This window comes from Neolamprologus brichardi, chromosome 20 (genome assembly GCF_056152115.1).
Source record: "Neolamprologus brichardi isolate AB-2024 chromosome 20, ASM5615211v1, whole genome shotgun sequence".
Lineage (NCBI taxonomy): Eukaryota > Metazoa > Chordata > Actinopteri > Cichliformes > Cichlidae > Neolamprologus > Neolamprologus brichardi.
In genome coordinates, this window is record NC_142123.1 from 24,944,524 (window position 1) to 24,968,507 (window position 23,984).

The 23,984-nt window shown below is 39.4% G+C and overlaps 1 protein-coding gene across 2 annotated transcripts in view; it reads right to left on the reverse strand.

Moving 5' to 3' along the window:
- Nucleotides 1–23,984, reverse strand: part of scube3 (signal peptide, CUB domain, EGF-like 3) — a 75,587-nt gene that overhangs the window by 49,196 nt on the left and 2,407 nt on the right. For both annotated transcript variants that reach the window (XM_006794259.3, XM_006794260.3), the window contains exons 2-3: nt 7,698–7,820; nt 2,208–2,333 (exon numbers count right to left, since the gene is read on the reverse strand). In XM_006794259.3, coding sequence (XP_006794322.2) covers nt 2,208–2,333; nt 7,698–7,820 — 249 coding nt within the window. The remainder of the gene's footprint in view (nt 1–2,207; nt 2,334–7,697; nt 7,821–23,984) is intronic.

A 23,984-nucleotide genomic window follows, 5' to 3' on the forward strand; every position in this document is an offset into this window, starting at 1 on the left:
CAATTACAAGGAGCTCTGTGGCACGTGCGCCAGAGAGCAAACAAAGAAGACGCTGACAGGGATGCATGTGCGCTGGCCTAACCGGTGTCCCTGAGGTGACACTCGCACACACACACTCACACACACCATTGCCTACTGACTGCAGAAGAACCTTAGAGACCTGAAATCTCCTGTGGGAGTTTAAAGTGCACTATAACCATGGGAAGAAAAACAAAAACATAAAATCAAATCGCTGGAGCTTTGTGGAGGAATAGCATGAGGTAAATCCAGAGGGAGCACCTTAAAGATCTCAGACTCTAAACTCACGGTGAACTTTTGAGGATCAGGTGAGTGTCTCCTCCTCTGTGGCCTCGGGCACATCTGGTCTATAAGGGCTCTGAGGCTCTGACCTCGTCTGGGAACCAGCTGCTTAGGCTCTCCATTCCAGGGCCAAGGGGACTAATCTTTTCTCAGGGGCCAAAAAGGAGCTTAAACCTGGAAGAGGAAGCTGGGGGCCTTAAGATGAAACCTCCGCTATTCCTCTTCCTCTCCTCTCTCTGTTTGTGCTGAGGATTATTCCCTTAGCAGAGCAGAGCACGGGTATTAGAATGAATTAAATTCTCCAGAAAAAGCAGTCTCTAGAGCACTTTAAGGTCTCAAGACAAGAGCCGAGATTTGCAGTTGACAGCTGCATATACACAATTCAGTCCGTCTTCAAACCCTCTTGGCTATGTTGAGATCAAAAAAATATATTTATTCATTTAATAATTGATAGATCGTTCAAAGAAATGCAAGAGAATTTCTGATACAAGCTTTTCAAAGAAGTCTTTGCCCACTTACAAACGGGTCACTTGCGAGAAAAAACTAAAATAAAACATGGCAGCAGAATAAAGCAACAGAATATTAAAAAAAAGGGAACTTGAAAGCTCTCTCCGTGTTTGATCGTGTGTGTTTCACTATGACAAATTTTATCAAAGGGATCGATGGACGCAATTCCGTTTGATGCGCCAGCAGCAGCCACACAAACAATGTATCGCAATTACACACCTGCACGCAAGGCACACCAAATGATCCACGCACAACTGAATGCCATTACTAAATGGTTTGGAAAATAACTCGGCTTTACATGATAAATACAAGCGCACGGGTGATAAAGAGGCAGAGAGCGAGAGAGAAAGAGAGACAGTAAGACTGAAGGAAAGAGGAGGGCCTCGTCAAGTCAGGACAGGTTAATTATCGATCTAAAGATGGGAGTGTTTTCCATTCCGTTGTAGCTTAATCCCAGCATTACATGCAGTTCATCAAGTAAATGTGGGGCTGATTCGAGCACGATGGCTTTCGTGCCCGCATGCAGAGTCTCTTTCACAGCAAATCGTTAGGTGCTGATAAGTTTTTCTGTCATCGCTTCACCTGAATGTGAATTCTGCTGTGATAGTCACATCTAACTTTACTCCACAACAAAATCACAGCAGCTCACAGGACTAGCTGGCTTTCAGCATCAAGTGAAATGCATCATGCTGAGGCTGTAACCAAGATGGAGAGGATTTCTTAGGAGCAGCGAGGTCTCACTTTGGGATTTCAAATCAAAACAAAAGGAGCGAAGGATGAGTGGATGGGGTAAAAGGAGCGAGAGGAAAGGAGGGAATGGAGGTGGGTGTATGATGTCTATGTTTAGCAGCTTCAGCAGCAGAAAGAAAACTATGTTTTCCTTTATTTCTTAACCTTTTAAATGTAATACATCCTCAGTGAGGCCAACATGAATGGCACTTTGGTGAAATATGAAACCATGGGAAAACACGTCGGCTGACGGCTCACTCAGAGCTCGCAGCTCATGGTCGAACTCTTCATAAATTCTCTCCTTTTCATCAGAGATATTATAAATAAGGACTCCATTTTCCTTTTGTGAAAGCACATGTGGAACTACCTGCTATGTGAACAAGGGAATGGCAAAAATATCTGAAGCAGCTGTCTAATAAGAGCCACGTTTGGCCTTGAGACAGACATATTACCATCCATACTGGGACATCAAACATTCAGAGTGAAGGATCTTTGCAACTACACGGGTTAAATTATGGTTAGTTTGAAATTTGACACATGTAGTTAATTATATACAAGTTCTTCTGACAAAAGCCCGTTATGGAAACAGTGTTTAACCACATGATTGCGCGACACGTAGGAGAAAAAGCAACACACAAGGACACTTCAAATGCTCACACATATACACTCACCGAGACAATTGTGCCCATCATGCGCCAAGCGAAAGCCGTCGTAGCACGTGCACCTGTAATTTCCCGGGATGTTGATGCACTCGTGGACGCAGCCGCCGTTGTATTCAGTTGCACACTCGTCGACATCTGCAGAAAGATGACAACATGAATGTGCTTCAGAAATGTAGCTATAACAAACCAGTTGATTTTCATGAAATATGAAGTATGACCACGATTAAAGAAACGTTTCAACATTTCAGAAGTACGAAAATGTCTTCTTTTGCTGAGGGTTACTTTAGCAGAGTGACATCACTTTAATATTTGCACATTCACTGTGAACATACAGCCAGGGAGTGGTGAGCTAAGCGTACAGCCTGGAAAATTGGAAACTTTTGGTCAAACTAGATCCAAATTAATAAAATCCACACCATTTTTCTAAACCTGTAACCTTCCTGAAATAGTTTACAGAGAATAATATCCACACCTGCTGCTGGATCAAGGACTTCCTGGTAGCAACCTCACTCGTTACAATAAAGCTCTAATAAGCCTAATACATAAAGTCAAGCCAAAACCAATCGTGTGTATAACCTTTATTTTTTTATCATTCTTGGCACAGATCAGACAAAGCATGTTCAAAAATGATTAATTATTCCCTTAAAATAAACACATACACAATTAAGCAATCAGGTCAACTTTTAGAGGGCCCAAATCATCTGGTTTTGTTCCACCTCTGCTTTCACAAGTGCACTTTTAAGCTAAACATGGAAGAGACATCAGCTGTGGTAATTGGATGATTCACCTGCTCCTGACATAACCTGGGAATCTGCCACAGACTGCTAATATTTTTTTCCTTTTATTAAAACCCAACAGCCTGAGCTTTTATGACAAAGTATCCTGAAATTTGCCAGTTTCCAGTTGCCAAGACATTGATTCTTACTCATGGAATGTTATTTCTGGCAACATGTTAAAGCATCAGAAACCATTTTTGTTCAGTCCAAGACACTAAAAACCTTTCTACCATTACCTAACGTATAAAGTCAGCAGCAAAATATGTAGCTATTTATACAAAACACATACCTAACTATTAAGTTATCAGAGCAAGTTAAACTGGTTTGTCACCAGGAAGATATCTACATGAAATCAGACAAGGCATTGATTTTAGTGACCCACTGCTAGTCGATACTGGGAAAGAAAAATGCTAATATTGATCTTATGACTAATAAAACCAACCTAACTTCAGCTCAAGTAGCTAAAAACTAAAGAAATGTGACACAGAAATGAGACTCAGGCAGAAAGATAAAGAGACTGCAGACTGCTATGACAGTTTAAGTGGAGTTGTCTTTTATGGTTATGATGATGGCTGAGGGGCCCATACTGAGGAGACCCAGACAAGGTGGATGAGAACACAGAGTACTTCCATTTCGCACTTACTGGCCCATTTAGGGCCAATGATTCTGGTTGTTCAGCTCCTGCTTCAGACTGCCTCACTCAGGGCTTAATTGGACTTGACAGCAGAGGGATGGAACTAAAACATAGAGACTCTCCTGCACTCTGCTTAGTCGCTTTCCACACGTCTCCGTCATTCTCCAATCGTAGCACACGATCACCCATCACTTTTTCACTCTGTTCTAGAAACACCCACCACATGTTGACGAAACACTGACTCTCCTCGACTAACTAGCTTTTATTCAGCGCTGGGCACATCTGACCCTGTCAGCGCCAAAGTTGTCTTCATTCATATCTAAAAGACCTGAAAGTTTACACAGTGCTGTGTAAGCCTTTATCATGCAAGAGTAATAGGTAGGTATGTATCTGACAAATATCAGATTATTGGCGTGAGATATCTACCCCCAAAAGAACCATGTTCAGTGACAAGAAGAACATGGAGTCCTGCGACAGATGGTACGATTCCCACATAGCCGTTATCTCAGCATCATGGAGTCAGTCTGGGATTACATCGAGAAGAGAGAGACTCAGACAGCTTAAATCCACAGAGGAACTGTGGCGGTTTCTCCACAAAGCTTGGGGAAAAAAGTCCCCATAACAAGAACAACTTAACGATCTCTGACTCCAAACTACAGAAGCTCCCAGCTGTGCTAAATAAATAGATTTTTCCATTAAAAGGGAGGGCAGGAAATATTGTTAACTTCCACTGACATCTAAAGTCTAGCTAAAAAAATAATAATAAAAACAAATCTATTTTTGTAAAGAAGCCAAAGTGAAATGTGAACCACTGCCCAACATATGAAAACCACACTACAACACAGAGTGTGAAGCAACAAGCAACACTACAACCGCAGTAAGAATAAAGCGTGTTTAAGTCAAGCTGATTTAAATTAGGTCTGCAAGTCAACACTGGAAAATAGTTTGGAATTTATGGAATTTAGCTGCAAAGTCATTTGTAAAGTCCAACATGTTAGATCAGAAGGAAGCACATGTTTTCAGAGCTTTTGTTGAGTTCAGCTTCTTTAAGATAAAATGATAGGAGTACTCGACCAATCAGCCAAACACCTAAAATTCACCCAACACGAAGTTTTCTTTAGACTCTGATCCTGTGGTGAAAACAAACTCTGTCCTAATAAAGTTAACAATGACATAAAATTAAAGTTAACTGGAATGAGCTTTAAACTTTCCATAAAGGTGAGTTTTTATTTTTTAATTGAAAGGTAGCTGATAGCATTTTAAACCACCCAACAACCATTAGGGTATACTACAAGCCAAGTTAAACACAGTCAGGGTCTCTTTGTGTTAGAGGCCTTAAAAAACAAAACAAAAGAAACTTCAGTCAGAGATAACAGGTATCATGTTGGTTATCAACTTTCTTCATTAACTCAGGCATTTTGCCTCAGGCATTCTGAAGGCGTTCACATAAAAGGGATTTGACTCTTTTATGCACAAACTGGATCAATTGAGCACCGCCTATTCCAATCAGAGACATTATCAGAGAAATTGATGATGGAGCTCTGTAATTACATAACTTAGTTAAGCACCTTTCTACTGCAAGTCTCAGTCACCCAATCACACACATACAGTCATGCAACATTTTTTATGTATGCCTTTCTAAGATTTGCTCACACACTCACAGTCTGGTCAATGCAATGAGAGCAACTCAGAGGCTCAGTATCTTGCCAAAGGACACTTTGGCATGCACACTGGAGGAGTCAGTGTCATCAATGCACCAACCTTCCAATAAGGAGACAACTCGCTCTACCACCTGAGCCACAGTGGCTCAGGAAAAAGTAATTCGTTATACTGGTCGTTACATTGCTTTCATGTAACTCTGTAAAATAGCTGAAACACACTGTCTCCTAATCACCATTAAACAATATAAACCTGATTCTACAACCCCCTGCACACCAACACAAATCCCTAATTAGGACATACATTTCTAAAAATCTTTTTCTTAGTAGAATACAAAGCTGACCACACAAAGTACAGATGAAAACAGGCACAAAAACGTGACTGCCACATTGATTCTGCTGTAGAAAGGTGAACGGGTAGCAAGGGAGGGTGCCTGATATGTTGTTACCTGGCCGCCACTCACTAGCTTAGCTAGGCTAGCTTAGCGTTAGCATGCTGTCTTGGCAGATGCTTGGAAAGAAGTGAAGTTGTTTCTGTCCTGGGCAGTGTTGCCAACTCCTCAGTAAGGAAAATCACTATTGGTTGTCCTAAAAGTCGCTAGAAGTCGCTAAATGACGTCATCACCTAATTTGCATAATTGGTCATGCTAATGTAATTGTAACCTACGCTGCTGGAGAGAGAAATAACATCGTGGACGAGACATAAAGTGAGCAAAAAACGTCCTAAATGCATTTATAATTTATTTAGAACTACAAATTAAATTTCTTTTAGCAATTATTGTTTTTTGTAATGTCACAATTTCAACCCTGCTCCTTTACCCGGGCTTGGACCGGCAAAAGTGACCCGAAATAGGCACTCTGGTGGAGTTACTTTGTGTGTGTGTGTTTATAAGTAGTTTTAAACCTGATCTACAAAACAGCATAAGAGTAAAGAAGAACTGACTGCGTTACAGCACCCGCTGCTTGTTGAGAGTAAAAGCGATATGCGCTTTCACGTCTTTTTTTAGCGACTTTTTCTAGAAAAAAATGTCGCTAGGGGGTCTGAAAACTCGCTAAATATTGCGACAAAGTCACTAAGTTGGCAACACTGGTCCTGGGTGCAGTTTTCCACTTTACCATTTATCTCGTCCTTTTGTGTGAGGCAGGCAGACTAACAATTCCAAGGAACTGTACTACTGAATGCTTAGGGAAACAATTGTGCATGTAATCAGTGTCCCTGTGGATTTGTATTGCAGTGTATTTATTTGTTGTGGAATTGCTAAAATAAAAAATTAAATTAAAAAAAAAAAATACATTGTAAGTGTCATGCTGGTGACAGCAAGTTATCAGGTGATTGTTACAGTGCCGGCAGCTTGCCAGGTTGGGGGGTTATAATTAGTGGCCTTTTATTGTGATAGACTAATTTAATTAATTTTCAATTTAAAGAAAAAAATAATAAAACTTTATACATTTTGGCTGATATTGTCCTCTTGTCCCGTTTATTCTGGACTCGTCCCTGCATGATCTTTTGACTGCAAGATTTTATATGAGTAGGATTAAGGCCTCTGCACTCACCATGTGCATGTGTGATCACCACATAAACATCAAAAATACTTCTCTTTTCTTGTCTTTATGCCTTCTGGTGCCCTTTTAACACAAGTAGGTGTTAACTTGGTGCAGCACTCAAAAATTACTATGACATTCAACAGGCAGCAAAGAAGTATTGAAGAGGCAGCAATACAAGTCACTGTACTCCTGCTTTTGAATTTTGTTTTACAAGTATTATCAACCTTGAGTTCAATGGAAACCCAACCTTGCACATATTTTACAATAAATTCAATAAAAGCAAACTTTTATGACCTACAGACAGAAAGCCATGAAAAGCACTTGGTCAAGTAAATGAAAGAATAATAACAGTAAGAGAAAAAAAATGGCACTTTGAAATACGGTTTTGTAATAATAGTAATAAAAATTGTGGGATATAATGATCCGGAGGCTTTGGGCCCATTGAAAAGGGCTAGAAAAACAGACTTGTGTCTGACAGTCTACAAGGCCTGCCTCCGGCTGTGGAAATATCCCTGACGGCTTGGCAGAGCCTTCGACTGCCGTTTCAGCCGCTATCTTAATTTTCTCCTCTAACATGTGTAGGAAATTTACTGCTTCATTTCATCTTGTCACAAAGGAGCACTCTGCACCTGGCTTTCACCTTCCCTCCATTTGCAGCCCTCTCTCTCGTCTTGCCTCCATTTTCAGGAAGTCTTTAAACTAATGAGTTATATTAACTGAGACATATGCTCTCATCACGCCCGTCACTGGCTCAGGGACTTGCATTCAGAGATGTAAAGCAAATTAACATTCGAAACATTGCATTTACTTCAGTGTATTGTACAAATCCTCCCCAAGCACCAAATCACAGTTGAAAATAAGCATATTAATGCAATGAGACTTTTACCTTCACAATGTTTGCCATCCCCTTTATAGCCTGACTTGCAGATACATTTGTATGACTTCAGGGTGTTCTGGCAGATGGCGTCAATGCTGCAGTTATCAAGTGCCTCTGCACATTCGTCCACATCTAGAGAAAAAAAAAATAAGAGACACCAATTATATGGTGAAGCTAAAACATTCTTGGTGATAGCATTGCATTTATACCACACAAAAACATCCCCAATTTCTGAATGTAATGGGCCGCGCTCAGACACAAACAATTAAAATGAATACAAACCAAGCTTTAGTAAAAAGGCGGGGACACTTTTAACCATGTGGTAGGGAAATAACCATTATTTGTGCTTCAAGCGACCTCTAAATGAACACTTCATGTCAGAGCCTGAAAACAACTGGGATGCACTGGCCACTGAACCACAAATATCCCCAGACAGCACAAGAAAGCAGCTCTGTGAGGCTGCACATAAGCACATCAGCATGCTAAGACACTGCAAATATGCAGATTAGGAGCAGGTATGTTACATATAAGCATGTAAACATTTGTGAATTAGTACTAAAGGGAAGTGGAACTGAAGCTTTTGAGCATCACATTGCTTATAGAAAGATATAGTACAGTAGTGCTGCTGTCTTACATCTCAAAATAACTCTTATACATCTTATGCTGGGCATAAGTGCATGTTCATTCACTGTCTGAAGCAAGCCAAGCTAGCTCATCTCCCTTTAAGCAAACTTTCTTCTGATTGGTTGCCACTTCCAAACACTTCTGCATTCACAGGCAGAGCTGACATGATTGTAGAATATCCGCTCTTGCTGGCATCATTCAGATCCAAGAGTAGAAAAAAAACATTGTAAGAAACTGAGCATTCAGAGCAGACTGAAGATTACTCTGGTCTCCTTGGGATTATATACATATAATGCTGACCTCATTATTTATTTTGAGCATTTACTGTTTTGACAGTAGAAGAAAAAGCACAATAGTTCCCATTAAAACATTTAATGTCATTGACAGAATATTGCTAAGAAGAAATCAGGGATCATTAAGTCAGTAAACAACACAAACACCTAGCTTTGACCCGCAGCCTTTACTAAGCTAAAAAGCAAGTTTTCAGATGTACTTAAACAAGTCTTTCGAAGCCCAGTTTAACCAAACCCAGTTACACTTATTTGTTGCTCAGGCATGAATAACTGATTTTTGGCATTGATAATAGTTTTGTACAGAGCAATTTTAACTGTTGTGCAACCAAACAGAGTTTGGATTACAAAGAAGAAAAAGCAAAAGATAAGAATGGAAATGGATTTAACCAGAAGGAAGATCAGTTTGGCCTTCACGGAGCCCCTAATCCAGCCAAATCCCAGTTAACTAGCCCAGGTGTTTAGGATTACCCCCCTTCACACAGGGGGAGGGCAGCTTAACAAGGTTTACATAGCTTCCAATATCCACTCTTATCACAAGCCCTCTGCAGGAGCTGGCTGATCCCACTGGGAAATGACCAGCAACCCAAACCCCTGAGCTTAGCATTTTAGCTATATCTGCCTATTACCAGAGGATGTGATGTCTGCACTGGAAAGGAGGACAGTGACACTGCAGAATTCCCAGAAATGGAAGATGAATGGAAAATGTGGAGAAGAAAACAGAATGCAATATGGTCACCGTGCAAACACAGTGCAAGCATCACTAACAGCAATAATACCACCACTAACAAACGTTTCATATGCACATACTATAAGCAAGCACATAGTTTCTGAAGCTTAGCTTTAATAAGACTGTACACACAAACTGTGCAGAGCATACACAAGGCAAAAAACTCACAAACACAAATTAACTAGAAATTTAGGGTGGTTGTGGCTCAGGAGATAGGGCGGGTCATCTACCAATTGCAAGGCAAATGGTTTGATTCCTGGCTGCTCCACTTTGCATGTCAAAGTGTCCACGGGCAAGATACCGAACCCCAAATTGTCCTTGATGCATCCATCAACTGTGTGCATATAGCATTAAAAGGGTGTGCGATTGTGGTTTGTGTTCACAGAGAGTAGAAAAGCACTGTTTAAATTACCAGTCCATTTGCCAGTCTCCAGACAAGTACCTGCTCTCATGGGCTCATTCAGACTTTATAGATTCTGTGATGATGAAGCAAATCAGACATGCCTTGAGCTAAATACCCACAATGACAGCATTCAGTAAACTTTAGAAAAAACACATAATAATTTAGTAGTATATACAAGGTTTGCTCAGTATTTTAGTCGTGGTCGTCATTACTTAAACATCGCAGAACAGCATGAAAAGTAATTTAATGAGCATCCTGAGGATACACAATTCAATAACTGTAGGACAGAGATGACTAAAACAAGAGGCAATTATGTGAACGTATTCACAGATTCAGAGATTCTGTTCTCACTTAAATTGAAAGAGTTGTGATTCAAAGGTTCAGGCTATGCTTTTGTTGCACATTTGCTTGCTGATCCCAAGAGAAAATGTTGTTTAGTCCACAGACTTGGAATTATGCTGTCTGAGCAACATGTCGGATCATCATACATCATTAGCGACTCCTACCCTCAACAACCTGTTGAAGCTTCCCAAAACCAACTATCCAGTATTCCAATATTTTCCTCTAGTTACAGGTATAGTCTGTATATAAAAAGTTAATCTAACCACCATGAAGATCTGTTTTTTGGTGTTTTTCCAGTTGATAAGTTTAAAAAGTCATTTGTTAGTCTCTAAATCATGAATTATCATCTTTCTGGAAACCATAATGTATAAGGTGAACATCATTCTGTATTCAACTAGATTTTAATCGAGCCATTGAGGCCATGATTTCATGAAAAGTGCTCACTGAAATAAAAAGAGTTTTTAAAAAGGGCCATTTTCCCATAGACTTTCTACAATTGGACTTCTAAATGCATCCAGATCGATCGGCCTTCCCGGCCATCACAAAGTTTGTTTTGAGATACCATAATCCGACAAACTGCTATATAACTATGATATAGATATATATATATATATATATATATATATAGATATATATATATATATATAGAGATATATATATAGATATATAGATATATATAGATATATAGATATATATAGATATATATATATATATAGATATATATATATATATATATAGATATATATATATATATATATATATATATATATCTATATCTATCTATATATATATATCTATATCTATCTATATATATATATATATCTATATCTATATCTATCTATATATATATATATATATATATATATATATATATATATATATATATATATATATATATATATATATATATATATGTTGTAGCTATGTAGTGCCAAAGTTATGTGCCATTATGCTATATCTAAAACAAAAAAATAACACATTACAATGTTTTGCTTTGCATTTTTAAATAGGACTTAAAAAGTCTGAACAAGTGATTTCTTTAATTTAGAGAAGTTGTGCAGAAAAAGACAAAATCATGATTTTGGCTATCCAGCAGTTTAGGTCTCACCATATTTGTGTGTTAGCGTAACATTTGGCAATTGTTTGGTAATTTAAAAAGTTATAGCTATAAAACAGAGTGGAAAATGTTCAAATTGTCAAAACAGACTGACCATCTGCTCAGTAACCTTATAAAAGCTGAGCATCAACACAACGATGAAAATTTAAAAAAAAAAAATACCAGCGTTTTCCAGCAGCAGCATTATTCTTGTAATGATATGCCATGTTTCACAGGTCTGTTGGGGAGTTTAGCATCTGTGCAGCATTCAGCAGGGGAATACAGAAACCTGGGACAGTTGTGGCTTATTTTGCCAAGTTTCCACAAACACATTTAGAGTTGCAGGAGGTCCTCAAGACCCTCCAGTGATTTATATTTGGTGAGAACAATATAAATTCTCCCCAGGAGCCTGGCTTCTTTCTCATTACAGATCGTCTTCCAGAGCAAGAGCAAGAGAGGCTGTTTGAAGAAGCGTTTTTCAATAGACGAGGTATTAATCACAACAAATTATCTGTCCTATTGTCAGGTTTCTTGGTGCCAAATCGTTGTTGTAATTAATATTCATTATGACAGAAACTCAAAGAATCCCTTATTTCATCATCCTATTAATGTTCCCATCTGGAGAATCGGTTCACTTTATCTTTCCGGTCCGCAATGCTGCCGACTCTTACGCTTATACTTTGGGACACACATGCGTACAGGTTTGCACACTCACACTTTCGTCTCAAGTCAAATTTGCATTCAAATTGATGCAGTTATTTCTCCAGGCTACACTTGGGTGCGAGAGAGCATAAGCAGATATTAGGCTATAAGTGTCTCAAATGTTACATAACTGCCATGTTGTGATATATAATGTCTTTACTGACACTGACAGGCAGCAGCTTGCTGTGTGTTTAGGGTTTTAATACAACAACCTTAACTTCTGAAACTATAAAACTAACTATACAACACATGCACCATACTTGAAATCCTCCAGGCAATTTATGAGTTGAAAAATAAAATGAAATGGATATTTTTGCCAAAATTACTTACAAATTTAGTCATCTTTAGACATGACAGAGTTGTGGTACCAGTAACATTTGAGAAACAATGACAATGAACAACAGATAACTAACTTAACAGCTAGCAAACTGTTGGAATTCAGCTGAAAAGCAGAGAAAATAGTCAACACAAATGTGTAATAATTAATTTACTCTCTCACAGTCCCATTGTCTCTTTGTTGTGAGCTAAAGAAAATGAAATAAACATCAAAATTAAGAAATCCTGGCCCACAAACTACAATAGCCCATGTCTGTCAAAGCAATGTTTAAAAACCCACCCATAAAAGTCACTGGGAGCCTTCCAGCAGACACATAGACAACAAAAGCTAAATGTGATGGTCTCTCTGGAAACCCCACTGCCTTTGCCATGGAAATAAACATGTCAGAATCAATACACTCTTTGGTTCAGTCCAGGGGATGATCCTCTGAAGGCTTGAGAAAAATGTACAGGGCGTTCAGTAATGCCGCCCTGGTAATTGACTCATGCCTAAGATGAAAAAGATTGTGTTTTTCATTGAGAGGTTCTTTCATTCTTTTGTGTTGAGGAATCACATTTGTTGGAAACAAGTTAAGGCAGCATAGAATGAAGCCGGCGCTTCGAGACAAGGATGAATAAACAAAGTCAAAACAACAAAACCAAAGACGAGAGATATGTTGGGCAATGCTCAGATGTTTAAACAGTTTCCTCTGGGGAATGTGTCAGTTGGAATATTGCTGTCTTGTAGCTCTCCTCTGGTTTAAGCACTTGAGCATATTAAAGCCACAAATAGCTCAAGTCTGTGTTCAAACACACTGACATTTGTGGAATATTGAATCCAGTGACTACTCTGGATGAAACCAAGTCATACAATAATAAAGCATGTTTTCTCTCCATGATTCCACTTCATTTCTTGCTTACATGGCATGCTCAATAAAACTCTAACCCCCACCATGCGTCAGACTTCCAAATCCCTGCATGGATTGTGACATGCCCTTACTCAGAAAGGCACAATTTGGAATTTTTTATTTTGGCATGATGGAACGTTGCGGGGTAAATTAAATGGGATTTTCTGTAATTGCATTCAATTTGCTGGATAAAACACGCTCCTGTCCTCAGAAGCGGTGATTAAGAAAGTTACTCCAAAAGCAGGCTCCATATTTAAGTCAAAGCAGCCAGCTTAATGCTGCTGGCTGTGGAGGTGAGACTTTGTCAGAGGTGCTTTTCCTCCCTGATTTATTAGAAAGCCCTGGGATAAGCAGTGTATTTAGCTGGGCCAGCTCAAGGGGGGTGTTAGCAGGAATAAGACTCAGAGGGGAGAGAGCGCGAGTGTGTGGGAGAATTGTAGGGCCGAAGGTGTGTAGTTCAAACATAGGGTAATGTTGACTTTGAGTATTGAGACCCTAGCTGTTTGCTTTGCCCCAAACCTGCCCGCCCCCTCAAACCCATCAACTTTCCTTCAAATACAGAAATAGACTGATTGGAGCTGGGACACCCAGAGGTGTAGCTTTACTTGTGCCGCCTGCAGTCAACTGTGAAATAATCGTCACGAATACGGAGCGAGAGATGCATTCAATAAGCGAAAGTAATAAAATATTCGGCCGTGTTTTCCCGACAGAATGATTTCGGTGCAATATTTGAACATTTGTGGTGAAGGATTAGAAACAAAACATTCCTCCTGACAAAGCCATTTTCCAATGAACTCCTTGATTTTCATGAGCTCTTTGCGGCAGAAGAGGAAGGGTGCTGGGTTCAATGCTATAAAAATGTGTTCTTGGGATCACAGTGTTTGTCATACTGTGTATAATTACAAAGGAAAGTATTGTAATTATCCATCTTAGAACCACACTTACACTATAGTTTGGGTTGCGGTTGAGCAGGATGGGGTTAAGGTCAGGATAATTACTTTAGGTACAGAGCAGCTGTCAGAATGGCTGTAGCGCCTCTTTTATCTTCACCGTTGTAAATGATCCATATGATGTTTAACTCGCAAGCCAACTATTTGTTGCGAAGCAAAGCAACTGGTGTGGAAAAACCAGCAATCATTTCTTCTCCATTGATTTGTGCTTGTAAAACACAAATGTGCATTTTCTGTATCAATAAAAGGATCCGGGCATGTTTTAAAATATTTTTAAAAAGTACTCCGATTTAAATAATGTGTGTTTTATATGCTTTTTCCCTAGAACCGTGTATTTACTTCCTTATTTGGGTGAAAAATGATTAGAATTATATCAACACCCTTGACCTCAGAGAAAAATACAAACTCTCTAATTATGTAAATAATAATCATTTTAGAAGTTGGAAACATTTTACAGTCCACTCTCACTGTCTGTGCAACAGATGCGCTTTGTTTGCAAAAAAAAAAAAAAAAAGGAATCACACTGTTGCACACAGAACCACAACCTTTCAAATTACTTCCAAAATGTCCAAAAAATAAACAAAAATGTTAGTCACTACGACATATACTGGAGGATGTCAAAATGCTCAGGAAAATCTCGACAAAGAGCCCAAGGTGTTAATCCGGCCTCTAGAGTCTTTAGCTCATTATCCGACCAAACACCAAAGGAAAATGTGCACGTTTAATGTTGTATACAGCACATTTCCCACACTAATGTAAGGCTTTGTGATTCTTTCCTGTAACCTGGGAGTCACCAACACAGCACTCTGGAAAAGCTGTAGCTACTGAAGTTGTGCTGGGGCAGCAAAAAAGTAGACCTCGAAAAAAAAGAAATCGTTTTGATGAAATGCAGACGTCAACATTAACACAAAATTTAGCATCTCGCCACCCTTCTTGCCCAGATCTCCTTTCAGCTAATGAAGGGACACAGTGTTGGCTGTCCAGCAAACCTCTAAAAAGTTGTGAATAAAAATATCCACTGCTTCCATTCGGGATATTTACACTCATCCTTCACACACTCTTAATGTTTAGGAATCATGACCACTGACTGATCCTGTGCTTTCAGAAACTGTGATCACAACTTCAAAACCCTGCGGGTCCCTCCCTGCTTATGTCCACCAATCATGAAGCCTCAGATTAATGTGAGGGTAAAAACGTACAAGAACCTACAAGATAAGTTTCAGCACCCAAGTCATATTAACATGAAAGACATGAACTGTGTCCAACACCCTTAATTTATTTAGACATCTAGACACTTCATTTCTTATTGCTCAGGGCCACTCACCATCTGTTATGTCTATTAGGAGCACATAATAACACAACAAGGGTAGACTGACTGACCCTTGCTGCTGTATCCCGTAATGGTGCATTCCACCATTTTTTACACTGCCTAATGTTATAGAAGTTGTTATATATATTAAAGGTGTTAATTTTTAAAGTCTGGTTCTTTGCAAAAGAACAAATCTTTTCTTGCATTTCTTTTTTATAACACAACAGCACAAAAAAATAACACATCTGCATTTTGTACAACAGTGTAAAGAGTGAGTAATCCTCTGATTATTTAAGATATCTAATCTAATGTGTGCCTGTATTATGTGAATTATTCTAATTCCTTTTCTAAGTCTTTAACAATCTTTTTTCACTTTCTTAATCCAAATTAATGTGCTCTTTACTTGTTATTACCATAGGTAAGAAAAATTGATCCTCTGATACTAGTTGATATTAAAAATTCATATATGGATAGGCATTTATTTGCATTTATTTATTGATACCAACTTCACTTGGTCATATGAACAAAAACTTCAAACAGCTGCTAGACATAGGGAGTCGCACAGCCCCTCCCCTTCACTAGCAGCTGAACAGGTGAACAGCAGCACAACAAACAAGGCAAAGGATCTTAAAGACATGGCCTTCATGACCAATTTTATGACTTCAGTAAAGCCCTCAAATCAACAACATTGACGTATTAAACAGTCATCATAAATGTTAACCTGGCGAGCGCACATGTTGACATTAGCCTTAACTATTAGCAATTATCCAAATTACCCACCCCCAACTGTTAAATTAAGGCAGCGGCTGGCGGCTATGGCTAATAATAAAACGATGATGTTAATGAGAGAGCTAGGGGGGAAACTATATTAGTCCCATTTTAGTTTAACCAGATAATTATTTGTGACTAACAAGTGTTATTTTTTTCCTTTAGTCACATGTTGAAGTAAAGAACAGTCTACCGGAAATTGGACAGCAAGAGTGGCAGTCTACCAACTTCTTGATCAGCAACGAAAATATGGTGCCAAGTCACCAGAAGCACAGGAAATATACAGGGCTGTAGCTGAATACTGTTGGACAAACCAGCATTGTTCTAATCTAATCTAATATTTTTCTGGGCAATCGGTACAGAGTTTGAAATTTTAGTATCGTGACAACCCTCCTACACGGTGAGCTTCTCCATTACGCCAACAGCTGAAATGATGTATAATGGATACGTATTTGGGGTTCATTACAACATTTCAACTACTCAAGCCAACTCGTACACAATCTTTCTGTGTAATTCTTCCATCTGTTCGCTCCTTCGTGAGCGTTTCAGAGTGTCTGCGCGCCATAGCATACATAAAGACAACCGCAGCGATGAGCCTGGAGACTGCAGAGTAAAGAGCAAGTGGATTCACCTCGTGTCATTTATAAAACATATCTCAAGGTAGCTCAAGCTCAGGCTTTGTGAATAAATAACGTCTTTTCTCTGTGATTTTGTTCATAGGCCAAGCATCTGGTGTCTTTCCTTTAGCATGTGTGGCCTTAATAGACTATGACTCACAGACCTCCGGACCACCTCCAGAAGGAAAACACTTATTACAGTAATTAAGTGAATCATAGAGTAATACTAAGAGAGAACAGAGAAAGAGAGAGACTGATGTGACACTCTGTTAAGTGTCAGAGGTCTAATACATACATACACCTCTGAATAAATGAGCAGAGCTTGTAACAGATCTCGTTAGGAGCCAACTGACAAGAAATTAATCTGTTCTCTTCAAGTGATTTTTCAACCGTCTTGGAATGTGTCCTCAACTGTTAATGACTTCTTGGCCTCATGCAGGATATTTTATATGCGGGAAGGGTGGCACTTAGTCCAGCTGTATACCTTATATTTATGCAGCCAGAGCTAACTGACATGACACTCTCCACTCTGCACACAGCAATTGGTGGTTCATGCCAGATACAGTACCAACTATAAAGATGGTAACATAGCAATTACAGCACAAGTGTGATATTTTTAGTTGTTTCCTGTCAAACTGAAGGATAAAGTGAATGGTTCTCTGTGTAAGCCATGAAGCGGGCATTAACTGCTAAAAGTTCAGAAATGTGGACTTTAGTGGGCTGGAACTCACTGGACATATATACTTCATTTCAATCCGGACCATGCGCTCCTATCAAGCCTTTAAGTTGCCACCGAGTCACAGCACCTAGTGTATCTCAAATCAGATGCCAGATAGTCAGTAGACAGTCACATAATTACAAAAAAGACTAAGTTTTCCACAGAAAGAAAATGAGTAACCAGGGTAACAACTATAATTTCAAAGTGCTAAATGAGATGGGAAAACAGAAAGTCTTTAACATTTCAATGAATAATTGATTGGCAAAGTAACTGACAATTAACTTTTTGAATCAAATTATTAGAAAATAAACAAGGCGACCCGTGTTCAGCCCAAAACCGATTAAGATAAAGCGACTCTCGGCGGCTCCCTTGTCGCATGTTTGATTTGGCTGAGAGACATGCTGGGTGACCTTCCTGACGCAACCCCAGAGAGGGTCTGAGTCAAGCTTTTACTTGCCAAGTGAAAGTCTTACTCACTACACCACGGAGCCCGTTTCAAAGCCTATTAAGATATTTTCTTAATAACTGTTCCGTTCCAGGTGGGTCTGCATCTTATTACTTAGATACATTGTTATTTTCTCTTTTTCTCATTGTTCTGGTCATAAAAGGTCAGACAAAGTTTTTAAAATAAAAGACACCCATAGTTTTTAAATCAGGCCAATAGTCCAAACACAAATTTGAGATTACCACGATAAGCTTCAAATGCTCACATGTAAAAAGATGGTATTTCTGCTTTGTGAGACAAAATTTAAAAACAAAAAAACAACTGAAATGTAATCATTAAAACCCACCAACAATTTATTAAAGCCACCACATATTTACTCAACTGCAGCCTTGCAAAATGATAGATGACAGCCTACCTGTTCTTTTTTTTTAGCATATTCACTTTATTTTCTTTTTTTGGTTTAGATTAAATCATAATCATAACAGTTACTGATCAGTGAAGCACTGCACTTTGTGTGGCAATTCCTGCAATATCACTTCAGAAAAACATAATATAAATCAACATTTCTACGATCTAACACTCAGTCGCTACAAAATTACAGCAAAATCCAATCAAAAACCTGCCCATGTCATTTTTATACATGTGATTATTCAGCTATGGCCTCATTTAATTGGAAATACAAATCAAGATTCTTGGGGCTATAATAATGGTTTGTTTTGGCACCAGCAAGAACACTACACTAAAAGGACTGAAGCACTATAAAGCTCCAATGATTAGTTGAGTAATCGCAAGTTAATCAACAACAAACTAAAATAATGAAACAACTACTTTGACTTTTAAATGTAAAGAATTTACAGTTCCTGCTTTCTTCCTCTTCTATGTCTTTGGAGTTTGTACTACTGGTTACACAAATTAAGCTCCTCTGCATTTTTTGCAATTTGTTGACATTTTATAGACCGAATGATAAATAGAAGAGATAACTGACAGATTAACTGACAGTGAAAATCTTAGATGCCTCTTTGATTGATAGTGCAGTGATTAAGCCACAAAGAACAGTATACACTATCAGGGTCTGCAATAAATTTATATCTAGAGTTCACCGGGGGTGACTAAATACTTCAGAGGGTCATATGGTTTTTCCCATGCCTCTGTTCATTTAGGAAGTCTCACATTCATCAGTGAAGTCATCCCCCTTTCTACCCAGAATGCACTGGCCAGAAATAAATAACCTTTTTTCATTTGGATTCCTTGATGTATTGGGTTGGATTTTTCCATTACTAAGCAGAATAAGAGCATTTCCTTTAACTTCCAGCAGTCTCTAAAGCTGGCGCTCACCATCAGGAATGTAAACACACACAGTCTGTAAACAAGGCTCTCTCTGACCCCCAACCCCCCTCGACAACGCTGACCACCGCAGACCAGCCTAATGACGTCCCTCCCTGACCCCGCCAAACTTTCAAAGACAGACGCAGCCCCATTATTGAGCTCAGGGGTCGCAGAAGGGAACCCAGAAGAGGGTGAAAGCTGAGAAAGGACAGTGTAGCGTCAGCCATGGTTTAAGAAGTTACAGACACAGAGATGACAGGCCCTCTGATATCTTCTCCTGAATCCTCGAGTCCCCAATCAGTGAGTAATGGAACAGAAAAATAAATGTGGGCTCTGGGAGGTTAGTGGATTAATGATATAAGAGTCGCTGCAGCTGGCTCAGGGACGATACTGAGGTTCCTCAGTGAGCCATCAGCACTTGTGAAGGGGGCTCTAGAGGTGAGTCAAAGACTCGGGGGGGTCAGAATACCGTCAGCGCTGACTCGATCCTCCCCCGAAACCAACGGGGATGTTGTCAGCACAGAGAACAAAGGCCAGCGACAGGGTGAGAGGGAGCAAGGGGAAGAGATAGGGAGCAGGAGAGAGAGCTTTCTAATTTTAACCACAATGCCACAGTTGAGAGAAGCATCACAGGGCTCATTTGGAACATATTGTTCAAATTAAAGCCTTGATAAATAAACAAGCCTCAAACAAGCACAGCGCTCTGTACTCCTGAGTGTGAGGGTTAGAATGTTTCTTTTATACCAGCGGACACTGGTGTGGCATACAAAGCCATTACCCTCAAAAGTTTGGGAGATTTCAACCACATTTTTCCCCATCCTCTATTGTACCTGAAATCTATAGCTTTGTCAGCCCTGCAACCATTTGAAATTAGGGGACAAATGGTGCTCACAAGGGCCTCACCAGCTGCTGATAAAGTGATTTTCTGCTCGAGGAAGGCAGAAAAGGTGCTTTGACAGAGGGGCTTCAGTAGCTGATGGGTTCCCCTGGGCAGCAACAGGGAATCTGCAGTGTCTACAGGTTATGGTTTTGTGGTTCTGTGACCTGACATTCATACTGCCTATAACATCCACACACACAAAAAGAGTAACCATTCATAATCTACATGTAAATTCAATGATGATAGAAGGCAGTTTAACAAACATAAGTGGGTACAAACTTGATTAAAAGCAAAAATTATGAGCATACTTTTGCCACAATCTTAATCTGTGCAGCCATTTTTGTCCTTACGAGCTCCTACATTTGGAAGTATATAATGATTTTTTATTCATTTTCACACATCTTATTTCACCAAAAATCAACTTCACTTGACCACACATCACACCACATCCGGTTTGTGCTGCAGTCAGTCCTCACATTACGGTATAAAGTTAGAGCTACTGGATAAACTGTTGATGCAAACGTCTGTTTCTTCATTGTGTTCTGTTACATTTTTCTTATAATGGCAAATCAGTCAGTGACAAATTTTTTACCAGAGCAGATAAGGAATGAGAGCGAGACTATATGATGAGACTATATGATGAAACATATAGTCTCATCATATAGTCCAAATACACAGGGCAATGGCAGCAGTGGCTGAAAGTAGGTTTTGGTGCAGCTATGCTTTTCAAAACTCGGCCAAGACATTGGCAATGCTCTCTGCAACACTCACTTTGCAAAATGCAAAGCTGGCCATGGCAGCATATCAATTCTGAGGAAACTCCTGGTCAGATATTAAAAAATATATACATCTACAAGCTGAAAAGTATACCCTATAGCCTGAAAGCCTGAAAGGACCCAGAGCTAACATTGTGAAATATTATGAGACAGTGAATCCAAGGACGATGATGATGAAAGTTTTAGTGCATCATCGGCAGCTTCATCGACATCGTCTTCAGATAATTAGGTAGTTGGGCAGGTTTTGTCAAAGTAACTGAGCTTGTTTTCATTGTGTTGGCATTTTTGCACTGCATTTCTTATCATGCATGCTATTTACGGGAAACAAATACATTATGTGAGATTGACAGCCCACCACCTTAGTATATAACTACAACCAATAAGACCGTAACATTGCATACTATAATATTAAACAGCACTGCAACAGTGATGTCAACAGACGCTGTCACACAGAGACCAGGGCACCTGATATGGTTTGTAAAATGTGACAAATTACAATATTTTTCATTTAAGAAGTATTTACTTATTTTCTAGGAGAAGACAGGACAAAGGAAAATGCACCACTGCGTGAACGATGCCCAACCCCACTTATATGTCTCTGAGAAAGGTATGTATAGGAGTGTTCACTACCAACATTTGTTTTTCTCTTAGGTTTTTTTTTAATTATTATTATTGCCTTTTGTTTGCTTTGGTCTCATATAAATTGGTGAAAGTGTTAAGGTTTAGAATATTCTACGGAGAAAAAATATATTATAAAAAGGTAGATTGAATATAATTTTTCATTGATGTCACTTATTTTTATGGACATTTTGGTTGTTGAAAAACTATAAATAATGACTGAAATAAAAATCATTATCATCATCATCTGACAGCTGAGCTACAACGTTGTGCTAAGCAAAGGCAACAAGTATTCAGGATGTAGCCTTATATTTAACATATAGGTATGAAAATGGGATCCAACTATCCAAAAGGAATAAGGGTGCTTCCCAATATACCCCACCTTTTAATTGTGAATTAGAATCCCACATGTGAAGCAGCTAACTTCTTATTTTTTTTCTGAACAGAAACACAGCTAACAGGGAAATATTCTTCACCATTTTAACAAAGAAGCACACCCTGGCAAATATGCAGTTCATTATAAAAAATAATTACCAAGGGAAACAGACTGATTAAAAGCACATAAAAAGTCTCCTTGAGAGGGAAAGTCAGATTTCTTAAGGCGAGAATCTTTGACACTCTGTTGCAGACTGAAAAATGTCTTGCTTTTATATTCCATCAGCCAGGATGAAAGTGAGCAACTGTCCAGAACGAAGCCCCGCTGAATCACCTCGGGTCACAGCTTGGGCCAGACAGCTTTGACTTTATGTGTGTCTGTAAATATGGCACTCACTCTGCAGCCTACTTGCCCCCCAAAATGAGATTAAAATGTTTGTATCAAGCAACATCTTGGCCACAAAGAAACCAGGGGATTAGAAAAACTAGACACAATAAAAGCCTGATCTGTTCCCAGTTTTTAAGCGATTCTCCGGCTATAATGGATTCTCATTTTTGTAAGTGAAAGCACTTTTGCCTTGTAAGTGCAATCATTAATATCCAGTCTAAAAATCACTCATCGCAGTCATAGACATTCACCCACAGATCAAAGTCAATTTTGTTATTCATACTGCATTGCTCTTGGACAGAATTGTTATCAGGAGTTTTCACCACTCAAGTAATGCCAAGATAATAATCTCTCTGCTCTCTCGGCTGCTCTGTAACAACATGTATAGTGGTATTGGAGCACCACTTGTCAGGCAGATGCATTGCGAGTGTGTCTGCTGAGTGGTACAGTGAAACCGGATTGGTCCCCTCCACCCACTCATCAGCGAATGACCGAGGGCTACCCCGAGGCTCAACCTGCCTCAGAGTCTCTGATCATAATGAGAACACAACTATCTGACACTGCATGCCTGTTGCAGAGAGTGAGGAGACAGACTGAGACAAGCTCGGCTCTTATCAGCACAGGAGTATTTTTGCTTAGGAAAAGGAAGATGTTTAAAGCTTAGAAGCTCGTCTGCTTTCACCGGGCTTGCTAATAAGCAGGTAGGATAAATTAGCGATTGATAAATTAGTCAGCAAGTGACTCATATTCCAATGTCCTTTATTTATTTAAAAAGAAAAAAAAATCACAAAGAACCTCAGTCAGGACAGAAAAAAAAAGTATTTTCTTCGTAGTTGACCTGAATACATAGTCTAGTCGCAGGCTGTTAAAAATTACTTTGCCAAAAATTGTTCTCAGCGCCTTGGCACACAAATAGGGACTTTTGTGCATACTTGTTTTAAGGCACATCCAGTCTCTGAGGGGCTAAGCGTAACCACCCAACAAATACCACTGCAGGAGCTCGTAAGGACTCTGGGGCAATACAGAAACCATGCAGCCTAAGAAATAAGAGTGAAGATGATGAAAGAGAAATGCCACCATGGTGTCAAAACGCTGAAGCCAAATGACTGGCCACGTTCACAGGAGACAGCGCCACAGTCTCTGTCCGCTTGTCTTTTTCTCCCCCTTTTTCCTTTCTGCTAAACAGCAAACTCTAAGAGAAGTTCAAGGCCAAAGGGGTAGGCAGAAATAAAAGCTCCATTTAAATGGTTCTTTCATGTGGCTTCACATACAGTTTCAAAGACTTGTACAAATTACCATGCACTGACACAGCCCATATACTGTCTCCATCCCAGTTGCACATATACATGCACTGACATTTGCAAGCTTACCCAGACCTGCAGGACATTCAACCTTCCATCAAGTAACAAAAGTGGGCTGGACAGGATGGGAGGAAGGGGCGAAGGGGGCAGAGGGGAGCTGTGCACATCTTTTTTTTTTTTTGTTGTTGCAAAAATATAATTAGCACACTGGCTGACGGGGAGCTTTCTGATATGGTCAGTGTAATGCAGTCGTTGCTTCTGGGTGACAGAGAAAAAGCACAGCCACTTCATTAAGTGCAAAGGAAAGGAAGCGAGGACAAAGCAAACAAAGCAAGAGTTGTGTGAAAAAGGAAAGGGGCAAGCGAGCGAGCTGGGGGATTTCTGCTACCCTTCCATCTTGCTCGACGTGTAGACT